The sequence below is a fragment of the Daldinia decipiens genome, assembly GCF_022478715.1.
Source record: "Daldinia decipiens strain CBS 113046 unplaced genomic scaffold F4813scaffold_43, whole genome shotgun sequence".
Taxonomy (NCBI): domain Eukaryota; kingdom Fungi; phylum Ascomycota; class Sordariomycetes; order Xylariales; family Hypoxylaceae; genus Daldinia; species Daldinia decipiens.
This window is the reverse complement of record NW_026054586.1, coordinates 84,472-102,527: the sequence shown is the minus strand read 5'-3', so window position 1 is coordinate 102,527 and position 18,056 is coordinate 84,472. Positions and strand designations below refer to the sequence as shown.

At 47.3% G+C, this 18,056-nt stretch overlaps 7 protein-coding genes across 7 annotated transcripts; 3 read left to right on the top strand and 4 right to left on the bottom strand.

The window, feature by feature from the left end:
* Window positions 1-587: 587 nt before the first annotated feature.
* On the top strand, window positions 588-2,834 carry F4813DRAFT_244295 (putative coenzyme A transferase). The gene is made up of 3 exons (XM_049240066.1): window positions 588-1,078; window positions 1,260-1,716; window positions 1,778-2,834. Exons 1-3 carry the CDS (start codon window positions 784-786, stop codon window positions 2,658-2,660), a joined length of 1,635 nt encoding a protein of 544 aa, XP_049095714.1. The 5' UTR covers window positions 588-783; the 3' UTR covers window positions 2,661-2,834.
* Window positions 2,835-3,008: 174 nt separating this feature from the next.
* F4813DRAFT_393333 (mitochondrial protein) lies at window positions 3,009-4,013 on the bottom strand (the record flags this gene model as incomplete). The annotated part of the gene is made up of 2 exons (XM_049247406.1): window positions 3,009-3,719; window positions 3,855-4,013. The coding sequence occupies 2 exons, from the start codon at window positions 4,011-4,013 to the stop codon at window positions 3,009-3,011; spliced, it is 870 nt and encodes a 289-aa protein (XP_049095713.1).
* A 473-nt stretch (window positions 4,014-4,486) lies between these two features.
* Window positions 4,487-7,441, bottom strand: F4813DRAFT_244312 (MFS general substrate transporter). Its single transcript, XM_049240067.1, has 11 exons — window positions 7,049-7,441; window positions 6,641-6,940; window positions 6,469-6,499; window positions 6,323-6,416; window positions 6,173-6,258; window positions 5,977-6,116; window positions 5,800-5,920; window positions 5,651-5,741; window positions 5,406-5,596; window positions 5,128-5,291; window positions 4,487-5,077 (listed from the first exon to the last, which is right to left on the bottom strand). Exons 1-11 carry the CDS (start codon window positions 7,177-7,179, stop codon window positions 4,960-4,962), a joined length of 1,467 nt encoding a protein of 488 aa, XP_049095712.1. The 5' UTR covers window positions 7,180-7,441; the 3' UTR covers window positions 4,487-4,959.
* Window positions 7,442-8,121: 680 nt separating this feature from the next.
* F4813DRAFT_373306 (uncharacterized protein) lies at window positions 8,122-11,622 on the bottom strand. Its single transcript, XM_049244806.1, has 7 exons — window positions 10,917-11,622; window positions 10,282-10,851; window positions 9,697-10,221; window positions 9,498-9,636; window positions 9,365-9,441; window positions 9,235-9,308; window positions 8,122-9,174 (listed from the first exon to the last, which is right to left on the bottom strand). The coding sequence occupies exons 1-7, from the start codon at window positions 11,111-11,113 to the stop codon at window positions 8,474-8,476; spliced, it is 2,283 nt and encodes a 760-aa protein (XP_049095711.1). The 5' UTR covers window positions 11,114-11,622; the 3' UTR covers window positions 8,122-8,473.
* Window positions 11,623-13,005: 1,383 nt separating this feature from the next.
* F4813DRAFT_244077 (putative nucleoside-diphosphate-sugar epimerase) lies at window positions 13,006-14,277 on the top strand. Its single transcript, XM_049240065.1, has 2 exons — window positions 13,006-13,586; window positions 13,647-14,277. Exons 1-2 carry the CDS (start codon window positions 13,327-13,329, stop codon window positions 14,146-14,148), a joined length of 762 nt encoding a protein of 253 aa, XP_049095710.1. The 5' UTR covers window positions 13,006-13,326; the 3' UTR covers window positions 14,149-14,277.
* Window positions 14,278-14,405: 128 nt separating this feature from the next.
* Window positions 14,406-16,415, bottom strand: F4813DRAFT_383040 (MFS general substrate transporter; the record flags this gene model as incomplete). Its single annotated transcript, XM_049245887.1, has 8 exons — window positions 14,406-14,993; window positions 15,048-15,302; window positions 15,367-15,426; window positions 15,482-15,616; window positions 15,823-15,963; window positions 16,020-16,078; window positions 16,131-16,175; window positions 16,247-16,415. The coding sequence occupies 8 exons, from the start codon at window positions 16,413-16,415 to the stop codon at window positions 14,406-14,408; spliced, it is 1,452 nt and encodes a 483-aa protein (XP_049095709.1).
* A 980-nt stretch (window positions 16,416-17,395) lies between these two features.
* On the top strand, window positions 17,396-18,019 carry F4813DRAFT_393328 (N-acetyltransferase; the record flags this gene model as incomplete). The annotated part of the gene is made up of 2 exons (XM_049247405.1): window positions 17,396-17,438; window positions 17,511-18,019. The coding sequence occupies 2 exons, from the start codon at window positions 17,396-17,398 to the stop codon at window positions 18,017-18,019; spliced, it is 552 nt and encodes a 183-aa protein (XP_049095708.1).
* Between the last annotated feature and the right edge of the window lie 37 nt (window positions 18,020-18,056).

Sequence of the window (18,056 nt, the reverse complement as noted above, 5' to 3'; positions counted from 1 at the left end):
GGTTGTCGTTTTCGCATATATGATTTCTCATTACACTGATTTTAATATCGCATTGCATGGCATGGGGGAGTAAATAGCCTAGAAAGGGTCTGCTAGATTGCACAGGAGTTGGATATACCTTCATAGAGTCTTGTTGATCCCCCTTTTCGTTTTTGATTCCTGCCATTGGAGTTATTGGATTCTACAAGTTTATATGAAAATAGCGGCTTTTTCATAAAAAAGTTCGTCGAAGAAGATGGGTTTAATCAGGATAACTAGTCGCTGTTATTACTGTTGTTATTGTTGTTACTGTTGTTACTGTATACTAGTATCCCGGCTTTTTTAAGCGTCAATAACTTGGAATGTATTTAAATGGTAACGCATCTGATGTTGACAGGTACTTACCTACTGATGTCCCTATAGCATTCGAATAGCTTCCTACAAGTCAGCCGCGAGTAAATGTTGAACCCCCCTATCCACTCTCGCATGAGACTTATCCGACGCCTCGGGAAAGTTGAAGCAAGATAGACGGCGACAAAAGATGTACGGACATAAATCAACTGCCGACCAGAGTAACTTGCGAGCATCGGAAACGAACCTCGGCGCAAGCCCATTTCGTCATGATAAAATAAAACCAATCAACCGACCAATGGATCAGTTACTCATACATTACCAGGAAACTCTGTAAATAGATCTGAGATATAGAAATTCCTAATATTTTTTTTTAACACAAATGGTCTTTTGAACATTGGCCTCTCAAGAAAGAGTCTTCCTACATTTTACATACCCCTCCACCCCTCTAAGATGGCGCGGCCCCGGAGTGCTGCCCTTCGTGCTTCCGTCCAATTCTCACATCGATGGGCGGTACCTCACGCGCGACGACAATCCGGTATTTATACAGCTACAGCTACAGCTACTATAACTAGCTCTAGATTCACGCCGTGCCTCTGGAGATCATACCGGTCCTACGCGGCTGAGGCACCCGCGAAAGCGGCACGGGGCGGCTCAAAGGTCTTCAAGTCTGCAGACGAGGCCGTCGCGGACTTGAAGGATGGCGATGTGGTCCTTAGTGCTGGATTTGGGTTGTGTGGCGTTGCTGGTATGTGCTAAATTAAATGATCGGCTTCTTCAATCTTTGGGGGGTGGGGGATGGGGGATGGGGGATGGGGGCTTTGCCATCTCGATTTTGCAAGTTTCTGGTCCGAGCTATCGTGGATATCGTGGATATCGTTGATAATATTGACTTGAATGAGCGACTGGCTGACTGGTAACACGCGTAGAAACCCTCATTCAGGCTATACATAAAAGGGGTCTCAAAAATCTCACGGCCGTGTCGAATAATGCTGGCTCCGGTGACCACGGCTTAGCCCTGCTTACCAGGGACGGACGACTAGATCGCATTATCCTCTCCTATCTGGGGTCGAATAAGGAGCTCGAGAAGCAATATTTAACGGGGAAAATAGCTGTCGAGCTATGTCCGCAAGGCACACTGGCCGAGAAACTGAGAGCAGCTGGGGCTGGCATACCGGCTTTTTATACAGCGACAGGAGGGAAGACGTTCGTCGAGACTGGCGAGATACCCGTGAGGTTCACCCCAGAGGCTGTCCTCGAAAAAGGCAAACCCAAAGAGACCAGGGTATTCAATGGGAAGTCCTACATTATGGAGACAGCTCTCCCCGGCGATGTAGCGGTCCTGCGCGCTTGGAAGGTTGACGAGGCAGGCAACTGTGTTTTCAAGTGAGTTTCTCTCTACACCGTCACTTTTGCATATTATAAAATATTCACACGCGTCTCATAGATACACCACCAAGACGTATGCAGGCCTTATGGCTAAGGCGGCCCGCATTGCCATCGTTGAAGCCGAGAATATCGTACCGATCGGGTCTATTGATCCGGACAGTGTCGACCTTCCGGGCATCTTTATTGACCGCATCGTGCCGGCCACGGCGGCCAAGCACTTCGAAGTGCTGAAAGTAGCGCCACCTAAGGAGGATCCGACTTCGGGTAAACCAAGCACGCTTGATGCTCGGAACCGCATTGCTAGGCGTGCGGCCAAAGAGCTCCAGGATGGCTATTATGTCAATCTAGGCGTGGGGATCCCGACGCTGGCGGCGTCATACCTGCCTGAGAATACCAAAGTATGGCTGCAGTCGGAAAATGGCATCCTAGGCATGGGCGGCTACCCAGCAACAGAGGAAGAAGCAGACCCAGACCTGATCAATGCGGGTAAGGAAACGGTAACGTTGTTACCAGGAGCAGCGACGTTCGACTCGGCTGAGTCGTTCGGTATGATCCGGGGCGGTCATGTTGATGTGTCAATTCTGGGCGCTTTCCAGGTATCTGCGTCTGGAGACCTGGCTAACTACATGATCCCTGGTCGTGTTTTCAAGGGCATGGGTGGCGCCATGGACCTCGTGTCGAACCCAGAGCAAACCAAGATCGTCGTGGCTACAGAACACGTGGATAAAAAAGGCCGCAGCAAGATCGTCCAGGACTGTAAACTGCCCCTAACTGGCAAGGGCGTCGTCAGCACTATCATCACAGACCTTGCTGTGTTCCAAGTTGATCTCACCAAAGGTAGTCTGACGCTTACTGAGATTGCGGAAGGTGTTGAAGTTGAGACTGTCAAGGCTAAGACCGATGCTGAGTTTATAGTTGCAGATGATCTGAAGACGTTCTAAGCATAGAGGTGTAAGAGGGTGAGACAACAAGATGATACCAAACAGGACGAGTTCAAGACGGAATATGGTTCGCACCGAGTTGTTTATATTTATTGTATATAGATCGATGCGTATCTGCGCATGGAAACGGACACTACCTATTAACTTGTATTATGTATAAATACACTGCTTATATGGTGATATATAGAGATATATAGACGACCTGGCATCTATCTCTCAGACTTATATGAATACTGGCTTATGACCCAAGCTCTTATTCCTCTGTACAGTTTCGTAACTTCATTTACATATCCTCTCCTCCCCCGACGAGCACGTTACTGGCTGACTTGTTATCTGCGTGTTATGCCCTTATAATTTGGCCCGTAACCCAGGCGCAAATGTAGTTCCTTGGCCGTTGCTAATCACGTTGACTAACTTATCAATATTCTCCAATATCCAGATATTGCCGTCCTCGGTAGCCAGCCATGCACCGCCCTCGACAGGTTCCTCGCCTTCGGCTTGCGCGTCACCGTTGTCGTACGCCTTCCGTAGACCAAAGATGTGCGAGACAACCTGAGGTCCGACGCCGGTCTGCGTGCGCAGGCACGCGATAGCTACAAGCGACGTGAGTACGCGACCGACTTTCACGGGAGCATCTACGCCTCGTGGGTTTGATAGTAGGTTGGAATAGTGACCGTTAAGGATATGGACGGGCAGATCCGGGTGCGACTGTGCCAGTTTGTCGAGTAGCTTGCGCTCGAAGCCTACGTAGACGCTATCCCAGAGGGCGAGACCGTCGCGCTTGCGAAGCTCGAGGTTAGATGGCGTCAACTCGCGCGTCGGAGTCGTACTCAATAACGAGGCGACATCGGCGGGCAGGCTATTACGGAATGCGCCCAGCGTGTTGATGCTGCGCGGAATGCCGTTGAAAGAGATACACTTGAGCCCGACTTCGCGGATCAGCTCGGCATTCTGAACGGGTATGCGCTGCTCGTCGGTCGTGGTGGTTGTGGTCGAGTTGGCCAGGTGGAAGATTTGCGTCATGGCTTCGGGGCAGTTGAGTGTCGCTGAGACGGCTGTCTAGAATAGTAAATATCCATGTTTAGCTAACTGATTCCTCGTTTGTTCGTTTATTCGTTTCTTGGTCTTTCTTATAATATTTCTCTCCCCTTTTATATCCATTTTCCCATGCTTCAGCACCACGGCAAAACATACCGACAAAGTCACCCAAGCCGGCAATCCGACCTTCTTTTCGGCAGCGTCGCTCGCGAACTTTGCGAGGACAGTCTGTACACCTGCCGACGAGGGAGTGTAGCCGGGCCGCGCATGGCTGGCGTTGATGAGCGACTTGACGGCCTCTGAAAGTTTCGACATGTTATTTCCGTAATTGCGCGGAATAGTGTAAAAGGTCAAGAGGAAATAATAAAAGAAGTTAATATGTATTCGGGCATTCCTCTTCGGCTTAATAATATCCAATCGTTGCCGTTTGTCGCGTTCGTCTTCTAAAGGCTTATAGCGATCAGGGACGGATCCGACGTCATTAATGTGCTAATTAAGTTAAGTATTTAATTTATCCTCTAGGGCCTAAGATGCGCGGCTTTAGCATTGAAGCTAAGCTTTTAGAATGCCGCGGTAATGATCCCTGGGAGAATGGGTTCGGTAATTCAAGAACCGCCGACGCCATGTATGTAGAACCTAAATTTCCCTAGCCACAGCGGTTAGTTTTTACCCGTGTACGGTATATCTCACCGTATCGGACCGCTAATTCAGGGTAGGTTAGGTACAATACCTAGGTACCTAGGTAACCAAGGTTTCATCCATTGGCCCTAGCCTTTAACTCTCGGGTAATACTTGTGAAGCCGGTCGCAAACATACCTAAATCAACACCGTCTCAACAACGAAGCAATCACCAACAGAACAGCACGTCAACACTCTACTAAAAGCTTCACGATTATAAATTCATATCTCATAGCCACCATTTGAAATAGTGTGTTCAAAACTCCCATAGAAACCTGCCGTCCAAATTCTATGCCCATGCCTGTATAACCCGCCTATACACATATCCCATCGATAGTCACGGATATAAATACTTCAGGGGGGCCTCGGAGGTATCCAGTCGAATACTATGGGAAGGACCCAAAAAAGGACCGTGTTTCCTTCATACTTAACTCGAATTGAGTGTTGATTTGATTTGGTTTGGTTTTATGAGGCAGATACCAGGTACCAGGTACCGTAACGATACCGCCACCCGCTTCTCATAAAAATCGTATACGCAAACACCGTCCTTTCACCCTCAGCCAGGTTGTTGGTTGTTGGTTGCCTATAAGACTAGCTTGAATGTAGGATCACGGTCATCACCGAAGCCGCGGTATTTATCGTATTTGCCATTCGCCTTATCCCGGTTGATCTTCCAGCAGTACAACACGTTGCAGAGGATTCTAGGACTTCGTTAGACGGTCGTCTACTTCACCACGACGAGAGTACTTACAAGAACCACCCAGCGCACAATACCCCTAGAATAATGGTATGGCCTTCACGATATGCCGGTCCTTGGGCCTTCGGATATATGAACACAGCGACGAATCCACCACAGTTTGCGATAGCAAGCTGCAGGGCGCTCGTCGTCGCTCGCTTATAGTGGCCAGCCGAGTTCTGCATTATCTATTATCAGCGCGAGAACAACGATAATCCGGGTATGAGCCGTTAACAGTGGTCTTATGAGAGAAAGATACTGCTCTTGTGGGGTATTTCCGGGGCGATACTTACGTTTGAGAGCCAACCGAGAACAGGCGGCACACTACTATATAAGCCAGTAGCCATGAGAAACGTCATGCCGTACTTGACTTTAACATTGTCCACGTTCGCAATCACGCCATACCCTATGATCGCCAGCGGCAACGAAAAGAGCATGACTACCCCTCGAACGCGGAAGCGGTCGGAAAGGAACGAAGTTATCACTATTTTCTATGAGTTTGACGCTCAAGCGCCAAGGGTACGTGTGGTAAACTCACCTGTAACCACGGAGGCTACCGCGTAGGGAATGACAGACCACAGCTGAGCTTCGTCCGCCGCATATCCCAGGCCCGTAATGATTGTCGGGAGCTAACCGTTGTCCATTAGAATGCCTCTCTTATAAACAAGAATATTGGCGGTTACTTACGAAAAGCCCAAAGCTATAAAGTCCACTGAGGATGCCGAAGTATGCAGAGGCTGTGAACCAGGTCTGCAAGCTGAAGACGCCGCGACCTACTTCGGACCAGGAGAACTTCTCAGTAGCCTCCCTAGAAATTCGTCAATATAATGCCGCACGAAACTAGTTAGTCTGAAGTAGACAAACCTTTCGCGGTCGCCGCCATCGCCTTGGCTAGCAGCATTGAGACGACCGACGGCGAATTGACGCTCCTCTGCGCTGAGGAATTTCGCCGATCCAACGCCGTTAGGGAGGATGAAATACGCGGCAATTCCGACCAAGGCGGTCTTCAGAAGAGTTAATGTTGCCGATTTCCAATTACAGGGCTGCTAACGGTACTCACGAATAAACCCTCAATCACGAAAATCCATCTCCACTTATTGAGACCGCCTCGAGTACCTATCTCAGCTATTCCGCGAGCCAGCAGTCCTAAGGTGTTTGTTAGATGGGATCCTCGCGTACAACAATCCACGGTGAGGAATGAGACACATGCCTCCAAAAGCACCCGATAAAGATGCGGCCGTATAAAAGATACCAATACGCAAGGCGAGTTCGCCTCGCGTATAGACGGTGGACAAGTAAAGGACCTGCAATATCTTATTAGTCACGATTTCCTTATAGAGATGTTATCTCACTCACTATTCCTGGTAGTAAACCACCTTCGGTCAGTCTGCATCGTTTAGAGTCAGTATTTGCCTATTTTAAGCGACGGGCTATTTGTATATAATAAGAATTGCTCTGGCTAAGAAAATGACCGAAACGCAAAGGAGCTTTGCTGGGCCCTTCTTAAACACGAGGAATGTAGACTAACCCAAGCAGTGCACGAACACCCACGAAGCCGGCGAAATTCTGAACAAATCCAAGGCACATGGCGGACACGCCCCAAAAGAAGGTCAGGCATGGCAACCATATCTGGGGCGTAAGCTTCTTGAGAATTAAATTACTCGGAATCTCGCTCAGAATATAGGTCGCGTAGAAGACGGCAAGGCCCTGGTCATACTGGTGGTCCGTTATACCAAGGTCTACTTCAAGGTTGTAGAGCTTCGCATTTCCTACGTTGGTCCTGTCCAGGAACGAACACAGGAACAGAACGGCGAGGATGGGCAAAATCCTAGTTAGTCGCGGTTAGACGAAGGGATCTTATTGTACGCGTTTGAACACCCTTCTTCCCCATTGCTGGAGAAGGTAGTTAATACGAAAAGGGAGGGTATGACGGAACCTTGTGTCTAATTTCCATAGGATTTTGCGCGTTAGGTCCTTGTCTATAGAACTGACATGCACCGAGCTTCCCTTCTCGAGCTCTTCTACCGTCGCCTTATTAGGCAGATCGCCATTGTCTGAAGACGACATCGTATAGATTTTTCTTCTTTTTCTTCCTTTCCAAGTTACGACTCCGGGGGAAAAAAGCGAGAAGCCAGAGGAAGAAGGTTGGGTAGTTTGTCCTTTGTTTAGAACACCGTATAACACCAAACCTTTAAAGCTTCGCGACCAACAGCTAAATACGGGACCAGGGCATTGGGAGAACAAGTTGGCAAGCCTGAACGGGACACCAGTTAGATTGCGGGGGATTTAGATTACTACTACATTAGTACTCTTAGTGAGAGTTGGGGAGAAGCCAGGGGGTCCGGCAGGGCATTGAATCCATTTCGAATTGGCGTGTGGGGTAAGCCTTTGTCTTGGTAGAGAGTAAGCCGATCATACTGGATAAGAGGTCACGATTCAAGAGATTGTACTATTGTACTGACACTAGCAGCGCGGAGTGGCTGCGGGGGACGTATTATGTGCGGAGTTTGATATACGGCCGAGAGGGCTTTTGAAGCCGTGGGGCGTGTTCTACCTCCCTAGTCCTAGCCCGTACCTACCTAACCTAAGTACCTAGGTACCTATGTAAGTACATAATGTAGCAAGGTCTGAGTTATTCATTCATTACTAACCTAGACAAATCTGCATGCCCAGAGTATAGTAAAGGCTTGAAAAGGCTGACCAAAGTTATGATTGCTCGGAACTACTGCACGATAAGCCCCTGGACGCGTGTGTGTATATGTGTGTGTATGTGTGTGTATGTGTGTGTATGTGTGTGTATGTGTGTGGGATCGAAGGCAAGGGAGCGGTATATGGTCGTTAACTTAACCAATAGCTTTGCTTAGCCAGATATCTCACAATCTCAGGGACCTTATGATATCTTTCACTTGGCCTCAACAGTTCTGTCGTGTGTGATATCTGCTGTCACATCGGGCACACGCAATACCGGAGTATTAAAAATGACATGCTTCTACATAGGCTGCATCGTAGCGGACCTTCGAATACTGTTCTAGAAACTCATAATACTTATAACGGTTGGGAATCTCTTAGTTTCCTTAGTAAACAGAAGATCATCGTTATTTTTAATCAACGAATCCTTGCCACCCTTTGTGGTATCTTATGCGAGAAGGGTCTTAGCAGGGTGTGATCGATTCGTCTCTTACCTTGGAAACGTTGGGAAGACTAAGGCTATCACAATAGACAATAATAGACAATGCATTGAACCGATATTATCCAAATGCCCTCCTGTCCCGTGCCTAACTCCACTAACATTGATGCCCCCTTTAATCCGCGAACGCCGAAACGCCGTGCTGCCCAAACGATATACATGGAATTTTTACATCTAGGTGCTGAAAGTTGACCAGTCCATCCAGTCCAAGTCAGCACTTTGGAACTGGAAATCCTCCCAAAACGCATTAAGCCCAATGTCGGTGCTGTGGATGGCCTCGTCTAGCTGGTTTTCGTTAGACATGGTAGAGAATAATAAATAGTCCGGTGGTAAACTTGACGATACCACCGGTATTTGTATCGCCCCTTGATGATTTGCCACGTGAGCGGCATTCAAATCCGTATAGATGGAGGCGTGCTTCGTCACGTCTCCGTTCAGCTCCGGTAGAGCCTGTGCTGCTTCTGAAGCGCGCGATGCGTACTTGAGTATCTGTCTCAACTGTCCGGCAAATAGACAAGAAAGGCCTTTCCGTTGGATTGGGGTTGATCCTATTCTCTCTAGCACATCCGTAGTCTCTGCTATTAGAGCCCTGATGCTGGGTGCCAGACTTGAGCTTCGACCATCAGCAACCGTGCTGACTCTGAGGGCGAAGCACGCAGCGAATGATATCATGATGGCGGTGTTGTTGGGCATCGATCTAAGCTGCCCTTCACCTTGAACAGCCACTCGCAAGACATTCAGCGCAGACGAGAGACCAGCGGCACGGAAGAAATGACGTGCTCCTACAGGCGCAGTGCCGTGGTTAATCACAGAACTGTATAGGGATAACCGTGTATGAGATGCAAGAATCTCGACGTACGGAGGCAACGAAAGTTCTGCGCTAAATTTAGCTAACCAGACCGCACGTATTAGCTTCTCGGAGTTGAAATACTGACGCTCGCGATCCCCTAATTGCAAAGGCCAAGTTTGATACCACCGATCGAAGAACAAGGTGATTTCATTTTTTACTCTTAACGTAGCATCTCGGTAAGCACCGCTCTTAACTATAAGGGTAAGAAAACATACCTATCAACAACAGATAATTCGCTATTGCCGTTGACATAACTGTCACATATTGATCTTACTTTTGAGATCAGATTTGCCTAGCAAGTGGTGTAAGTCTCCTATCGATACCTGTTATGCAAGGGTTGAGTATTACCAAATCTCTCCTCAGAACCGCCACCGAGACAATTGAGCCATCCCATCTATCAGCTAGGTCGCTTAGGTGCCATTGGTCGCAATTCTCGATAAGCGGCGACATTGGGAGGACATAATTCCTTCCTCTAGCGAGACAGACACTACAGTAAAGGAACGAGGTTAGCTAGTTGACTTGAAGCAGGGCCTTGGTGTTTCGTTACCCTCTTTCAAGAACAAATAGAGACAGCCAAGTCCTCTCCCTTCTTCTCAGAAGCCTGCGACCCCTCGGAGAGTCGGGATCAATATCGCTAAAACCGTCTATGCCAAGCGCTTTTCGGCCAGATATGCAATCAGATGTAGCAATAGTGTCCCTCGGGCTTCGCGGCTCCGTGGATGGAGGTAGTATAACCTTGTTCAGGGACAAGTCCAAGGCGATCGTCAGGGCCATGGAAAGGTAGGTCGAGGTTTCATCGTCGGCCCAATGCTCACCGGCCGAGATCCATGGTATATTGACCATAAATGCGAGAATAATCTCTACGGACTTGTAACGTTTCGCCATGATAAGACTGGCGAGCTTTTGCCGATGATTTGAAAGTCTTTTATATAATGACTCCATAGACGGGGAGAAAAGTGCTGATGCGGCAGCTATCGAGGTCAACAGAAAAGCTGAACGGCCTCGAACAAAGTCTACGGTGTGTATGACGGGGTCAATGCCCCAGCGCGTATGCGCGAGTTTTTCGTAGAAGCTGAGATGGTGTTAGTTTGATCATCTGAAGCTCTTTAGTTTCTAAAGGATCTGCTCATACTAAGAGAATAATGTTTCAGCCTCTGAGAGGGTGATGAGTCCCAATTCAATAGGGTCAAGGTCCTCGCCAACATCCAGTCGCGCTTGGAAACGACCGAAGAATTTCTGTAGATCGTCGCCCTCCCCAGCCATACCACGATTGGATGTAGATTTGGAGAGTAGCCGTCCTGCTCTGGCCCCTTGCACATGTGGTGTTATGGATGAGAGGAGCTCAGACGTCCGGGCGAGCAGTTGCAACGGGTTCTCAGCATCGTCCAGACTTAACTGGTCTTCCTCAACCTTAGTGTGCACTGCCGAGTCGTCACGCGAACACGTTTGGGAAGGTGATGTTCCTAATGAAGTCGATGTCTGCTGGGGAGACACGGACGCTTGATCGTGCTCTATACCATTCTGGGACGATATGCGCCGGGAGAATCCATTGTCACTACCTAAAATCTCTCGGCTCCTCTCAAGCAGGAATCGTAATTCGGTAGCTTGATCAGCCGTCTGTATCTGATCCAAAGCGCCAGAGCTAGACCTTCTTAAGGCCTGCTCGATCTGAAAGACGGCCTTTTCTAGCCCCGAATGCTTGCTATCGGAGCTATTAGCTAGGCTGTGCCATACAAATCCGCAGAAATACGAATAGCTGCGACTCACTTCTTGACCCCCTTATGTCGGCCTACGTGAAAGAGCGGCGCAGAACATTGAATCGAGCGCTGGGTGCATCTCGTACAGGTTGAGGACCCGGTAGGCCGGACACATTTGAGCTTGGATTTCTTACAGTTGAAGCAGGCGGCAAGGCGCTCCTCTTCTCTTGTATCAGTATCAGATTTCGGCGCCATTCGATCCGACATGGGGACACGGCAGACAAGAGGAGGCCATAGAAGTTGCGGAGGTATGACGAGATGGAAGACTGAACGCGTCTAACACTACTACTAGTACCAAGTGAATTTAATCTCCGGGGGTTGTGGTGGAATCGTAGAATTGTGGAATCGTGGAGTCTTTTTGGAGGGTCTAAAGGTTGTTGGGTCGGTATGTAGAAGTTGTCTTGGGGCCCCGCACCTTGTTTAGTTGTTGTCAGGGGTCAAGAGTAAAGAGTCAAGGATATGAGGTACCTAGGTACCTAGGTATGTATGTATGATACTTTAGGTAGTGTACCTCGTGTACATAATGTATTGGAGGTACATGTATGTAATCCGTACTTGCCTGATATTAAGAGCTCGAGTGTTCCCTTCTTAATGAAAGTTGTATCACGTGATGGCAATTGGTCCTATGAGAAATGTCTCTTATAAGTTCTCTTTTGTGCTCTCCCGTTTTTTATTCTTTAATCAATACTAGTTATAGTAATTAATAGGCACTATAGATGTCAGATATTCCGCAGTCGGGAAAGCTTGGAAGGAAAATCACGCTTTATGGGAACAAACCGGAACAAAGATACGCTGCCATCACATTCACTACCGTCGCTACCGTTGCTACTGTCGCTACCATCGCATCCTCTCAATTCACCTACATCACACTGTCCCACCCACTTCGAAAACCTCGATCCGTTGGACTTTTTAGAATTACTAAGTCCTGCAATGTCCACTAGACTTTTCTGGGCAATGCTACCATTGTACCAAATCTCGCAGATCGATTGGCCTCATGGTCGATCAGAGTTAGTCAGGGTTCCTGTAATCGTACCTCGCTTGACTGCTTACTTGACACATTCCTCATCTGGCCTTACGGTTCATACATGGTCGAATAGTCGAATGGTCGAATGCATACCCATTTCAACCAAACTAATGTATGTAATACAGCTGCGAATCCGGGGCTGAGCTACCACATCTAAGTGGCCAGAGCATGCATCAATTGCAGTAGGTAATAGTAATACTACCAACTCTTACTTCGTACCACATATCCAAAGGCGAATCAGCGATCGAGCCAACGGTTGCGCATGTCAATCCCCTAACTTGCATTACTAGACAACCGCCACGCAGCCTATGTGACCTTTTTTTTTTTTTTTCCTTCTTCCTTTTCTTTTTCCTTTCCGATAGTTACATAGGGAAACATAGCGTAGGTTTAAAGCCACGTGCGTTATGTAGAAGCTGCAATAATTGAAGCCTGCAAGTTGCCTGCAAGTTATCAACTACCTATCGCGGCAACCAAGTCCGTGAACACCATCTCGTGTTCAATCGAAGGGTCAAATTATCTCATGACCTATCTCATAACTAGTGAGATATGTGACGCTACATAGTAGACAGTTTCTCTTCTTCAATTAATATTTGCTTATTATCTGTTGACGTAACAGGATTCGAATGACCATTATAAGCAAAGACTCAACCAGTAGATGCTATTTTCCGCATTAACTGAAAACACATTTCTTAGTTTCGTTGGGCAGGACTGGAAATATTGTAATCATTTTTAATTCGACACTATACATATAGCGATGCACAGCTCTTAGTTGCTACACTTGCTCGCCGATAAATATTTACATTACTGCTGCTATATTCACTATTCACAAGACTTCAAGTATCGTCGCAAATGATGCATCTAGACATAGAGGCTGTCCAGCCAAATCTAACTCACGACTTATCTATTTAATATAACACTCGACCTTATGTCATGAAACGAATTCATATTCGGAAACAAGCCATCGGATTTAATATTTCCATACGACGTCCGCGGGATTAATGCACGGCTAGTGTTTATGTGCACTAAATCCGCTTACACTCATCCGCTTTGATCATGTCTAAGCCTTCTAGCGTCAGCTCTAAGCTGCCTTCGTAGGGCTGAAAATCATAATCTCCAGAGTCTGGAGAGATGGGTAGCCATGGGTGTGCATGGTTAGATTTATTAGATTTTTTTTTATAAGTAAAGCCGTGGCCTTCGTAGAAACGCACAACATGAGAATCAGAGTCAGTTATCAGTTGCTGCCATTAAAAGAATCAAATCCGTGCCTCTTATGTTATACGACACCAACAGAATATCGTTACCTACAGGAATCTAACCTAACATATTGACCTTATCGTGTCTAACTAATCCCCATCTTTTTCTTCCCTGTCATACTTATTCCTCGCACTCGACCACCATGCATCTAATACTTACCGGAGCCACTGGCCTGGTAGGCTCCGGCGTTCTCGATGCCATGATCAAAATGAAGGATGTCAGCAAGATCTCTATTCTTAGCCGCCGGCCTGTCAAGATGGTTGAGGACGTCAAGGACCCTAGGGTTCGTGTTATTCTCCACAAGGACTTCGAGAAGTATGATTCCGAGCTACTCTCTCAGCTCAAGGGAGCTTCGGGTTGCGTATGGGCCCTAGGTATCAGTCAGACACAAGTCAGCCCCGAGTTAGTTACCTAAGACAAGATCCTCACTGCCATTTTTATCGCATTAACAAATTATCTTAGGGAATATGTGAAGATCACCAAGGACTACACTTTGGCGGCATCAGAAGCCTTTCAGAAGCTAGGCTCCGAAGAGGAACCCTTCAATTTCGTTTACGTCTCTGGGACGGGTGCAACAACACAGCCGGGCCGGTTCTCTGCTATATTTGCCCGGGTTAAGGGCGAGACTGAATTGGCGCTGGCTGAGATGCGCAAAACGAACCCATCTTTTCATGCAAGCTCAATTCGCCCAGCATTTATTGATGCCGCCAATCACGATGCTATCAAGCCCTACATTCCAGTCAAGACGCCCCTATATAAGGCTGCTTTTGCACTTTTAGGGCCACCGATGAGGTATGGCGCCAAGACGTACTGGAGCCCTACGCAGGACCTAGGACGCTTTTTGACAGAAATGGCCATGGGACGATATAAGGATCAGTTCAAGGCAAAGGATATACAGATGGAAGGTGAATTCCCGATTCTGGAGAATTCGGCGTTCAGGCGATTATCAGGCCTCAGCCGTTAGCAAGAGAACACTGGATTTCATTTCAGCTGCTTTGGCAGTGAGATATTCAAGTATATACCTGAGGAGATCATATCACTGTACTACTACTTTATAGATAACCAGCGGGTAGATGTCCTTTCTTAACTTGTACGAGTATGGAAGCCGAGCTGAGTGACTGGCTCTAGTATTGCTTATAATTTCCTCCCGCCGTACCAAGCCGATTAATCAAATATTCTTCTGAACACGTTCGATTTGGCTGCCTCGGAAACTTAATGTGTTTAATATTCAAATCGCCATCTCGGGTCTGAATCTCCCTGCCAATCTGCTACTTCCCCTACGTGTTTTATTTCTTCTGTTATTTCCTCCCGCCTCTTATTTTCTTTCTTTAACCTTACAGCTAAAATGGTCACAACAACCGCATTAGCGACGAGGTACCCAAGGGCAACAGAGTGGCCCACGATGAACCTAGGTCCGTCTGTGGAACGGTACAGTTGTGTACCCAGTACGGCACCGAGGTTCCCGATGCTAATTTGCATAGCGTTCGCAATCGCTCGTTTCGTCTGACCAGACACATTGATAGCAGGCCAAGATAACACCAGGGCACTTGCCGGATATATACCTCCTGCAGCGAAGAACACGCCGACGTAGCTAACCCCGGGTCTGGCAACCGGATCACTGTTTCCTAACAGGATAGAATAGCCAATAACAGCGAAGATAGCAGAGCCACCAATAAAGATTGCTCTTTGGCCAAGTCTCTCGGAGAGAACTGCTACAGAGGCTGTTGTTATAAATGCGAACGCATACGGTGGGACGGTGAGCAACTGCGCTGTTGCCGCTGTGTATCCAAGATTGGATATAATGGTTGGCTATAAGACAATTAGCTACTGCGCCGATACCACCAAAGCCGGGGCATTTCATACCAAGAATAGAGACAGCGTATAGAGAGGTAAGCTCATCGTATGAAACCCCAATCCGTAGAGCCAGCAGCTTGGATCTTTCAGTGCTTCTACTACAGCTCCCCAGTTAAAGTGTTCTTCGTGCGTAGAATCGCTGTCTGCCGCCAACCGCTCGTGTATAAATTTCCGTTCCTCTTCAGTTAGGAACTTCGATGTGTCTGGGTAGTTGTGAATAAATCCATACGCCGCAGCTGCCACAACAACCGTGAGGATGCCCTCCTAATACAGTATCTTAAGTTAGAAACTCTCATAGTATCCAGCTATGAGTATCGGCATGACGAACCAAGATAAAAATCCAGCGCCACCCGTTCTCCCAGACAATACCTCTCATTCTTCCGATTCCCTATGCCCGAGTTAGCCGCCGAACCCTTCTGAGTTGTGGTAGAGAATATACAAACATAAGCCAAGATACCGCCAAATGCGCCGGCCAGAGATGCGGCGCTAAAGAAGAGGGATATGCGATATTGCCGCTCTCGCCTCTTGTACCACATAGAGAAGTAGAACACTACCCCTGGAAACAAACCACTCTCCGCCTATTTCATGTGAGTATTCGTGCACGATTTTAGTACAAGCCTATACCGAAGCTTCATGTTCTTGGTGTAGAACAGTCAAACAGGTAAAGAAATAAGAGATACTGTTACATACTGTTAATAGGTTAGTTGTCGTGGAAAGCAACGGCGGTATCACGGGAGGTGATGATGATATGATAATCTTATAAGATTTCTTGCTACTTACCAACACCAAGGAAGAATCTACTCAGGAGGAAACCTGCTAGATTATGGACTATGCCCATTAGAGTTGCCACGATGCCCCATACTATTGTCAACGTTGGCAACCAAATCCTAGGCGTTGTGCGCTTGAGGATAATGTTACAAGGGATCTATCCCCTGATTAATATAGCGCCGTTCGAATCATTGCATTTATCGAATGTCTCACCTCAAACAGCACATACCCCACAAAGTACAGAGTTAGGCCTGTAAGATATTGATTTCCAGCTATATGAAAGATTAGCGGCAAGCTGACTATCGGTTTTCTATGCACGCCTACTTATGTGAACGTCATCAAGTAGACCCTCAATGCGAGCATTGCCAACTACATAGCGTTCAAATTAGCGATCATGATACCTAGAGCAGAGATCACGAAGAGAAAACTTCAAGCCATACCGTTGCTTCGGTCAAGAAAAGACAATAAATACAATATCCCAACCGCAGGTAAGAGTCGCAGGTCCAGCTTTCTTAACAGCGCGCGCTCGTTGATCCCTAAAACGGTGATCTCAGAGTCAGAGGCACCAGAACCGCCTCCTGGAGTGTCGTCCAAAGTCTTCTCGGCCATCTTGCACAAGCCCAACCGTGCTGAAAACTTGAAGAGATGATGATTAGTCTTTTTGATGTAGCCGAGACAGACAGAGGCGAGGAAATTTCTCTAGTCTGGCCTGTCTAAAGTGCGCAATCCAGCTACTTCAAAGACTAACCTGCAAGCATATGGATGACGGGACCCGCGACCCTGGCCCATGGCCCATGGCATCATAATAGTAATAACTGACTTAAGATATCTATAAACAATGCGGGTTGCTTTTAGAAAGGTTAAGACGACTCTGCAACGCTGCTAAGCTTCGTGATTGGCGAGAGCTCTGAACGTGGTGGATCACGACATATCAACCCGGTCTGACGTGACAAATTTCGTACCTATCCGGCACCTCACATCATTAATATCCACTGTACGAAGTAGTTCAACAGGCTTGATTGAAGATCAGGAACATTAACTAGTTGGGGTTTAGGTAGTTTCGATACCAGCTTTCGGTTACACTCGAGAAATCTTCAAAGAGTTTTTAATACCGTTGGCACATTGTAGCTGTACGGGTGTAAGTACCTGGTAGGTAGGAATGGCTTATTTGTCCGTTGGGTCTACCATAAAAAGGATATGATATAGTGAAGTTATTCTAGTTCATATTTTATATGTGTCTACCTACGTAGAATTGCCTAGATGGTGTTATAAGTCTTAGTTCGTATTTCATGAGATGTTACACTTGGGCAAAATACAACTTAACCTTAAGACTGTTTAGTTGCTTGGCATCTTATAGTGAATTCCTATTCGGCCATCTTGAATAAGGTTAGGTATGCATATGTAGTGTATGTAGTGTTGTGGGGAATATGTAGGTCCTAAGGTTCGGGTTCCCGAAACTCGGTGCTGTGCCTTTTTTACCCCTCTACAACGCCCAGCAGCCAGCAGCCAGCAGCCAGCGTCTTATTTCCGCATTACATTAAGGGCATATTGTATCGTACTCAGCTTTGTCGCCGATTTAACCTTCTACAATGGCACCGGCATCCTGCAAAGTTCGACATGCTCGTCGAGAAGGTATGCTAAATAGTACTTGATCCAAATATATCGCGAAAGGAAAAAAAAAGCTGATTGCATGACCTCCGGTAGATGTACCGATAATCCTCCAACAAATTCGTGAGTTGGCCGACTACGAGCATGAACTGGATTCGGTTGAAGCAACCGAGGCCACGCTTCTTTCTACCATAGCCTTCGCTCCCGATAATGTTGAATCAACTTCCACTGCCCCCAATATCGAGTCCACGTCGCCTTCGAGGCCGGCGCGATGTCTCCTTCTATTTAACGAAGAAGATAAACCAGCTGGCATGGCGCTTTACTTTTATAATTATAGTACATGGCGATCAAAAGCAGGTATCTACCTCGAGGACTTGTTCGTTCGGCCGACGGACCGGAGAAAGGGCTACGGGAAGAAGCTTCTTGTCGAGTTGGCTAAGGAGATGGTGGCAATAAATGGCGGTAGGCTCGAGTGGAGCGTGCTGAAGTGGAACAAGCCGAGCCTTCAATTCTACGAATCCATTGGAGCTAAGAAGATGGACGATTGGGTAGGCATGCGAGTCGATGGTGAGGCCTTAACTAAGTTAGCTGGCCTGTTAGACTGAGTAAACCGGCTAGGAAAAATACATCTGTCTTATGACA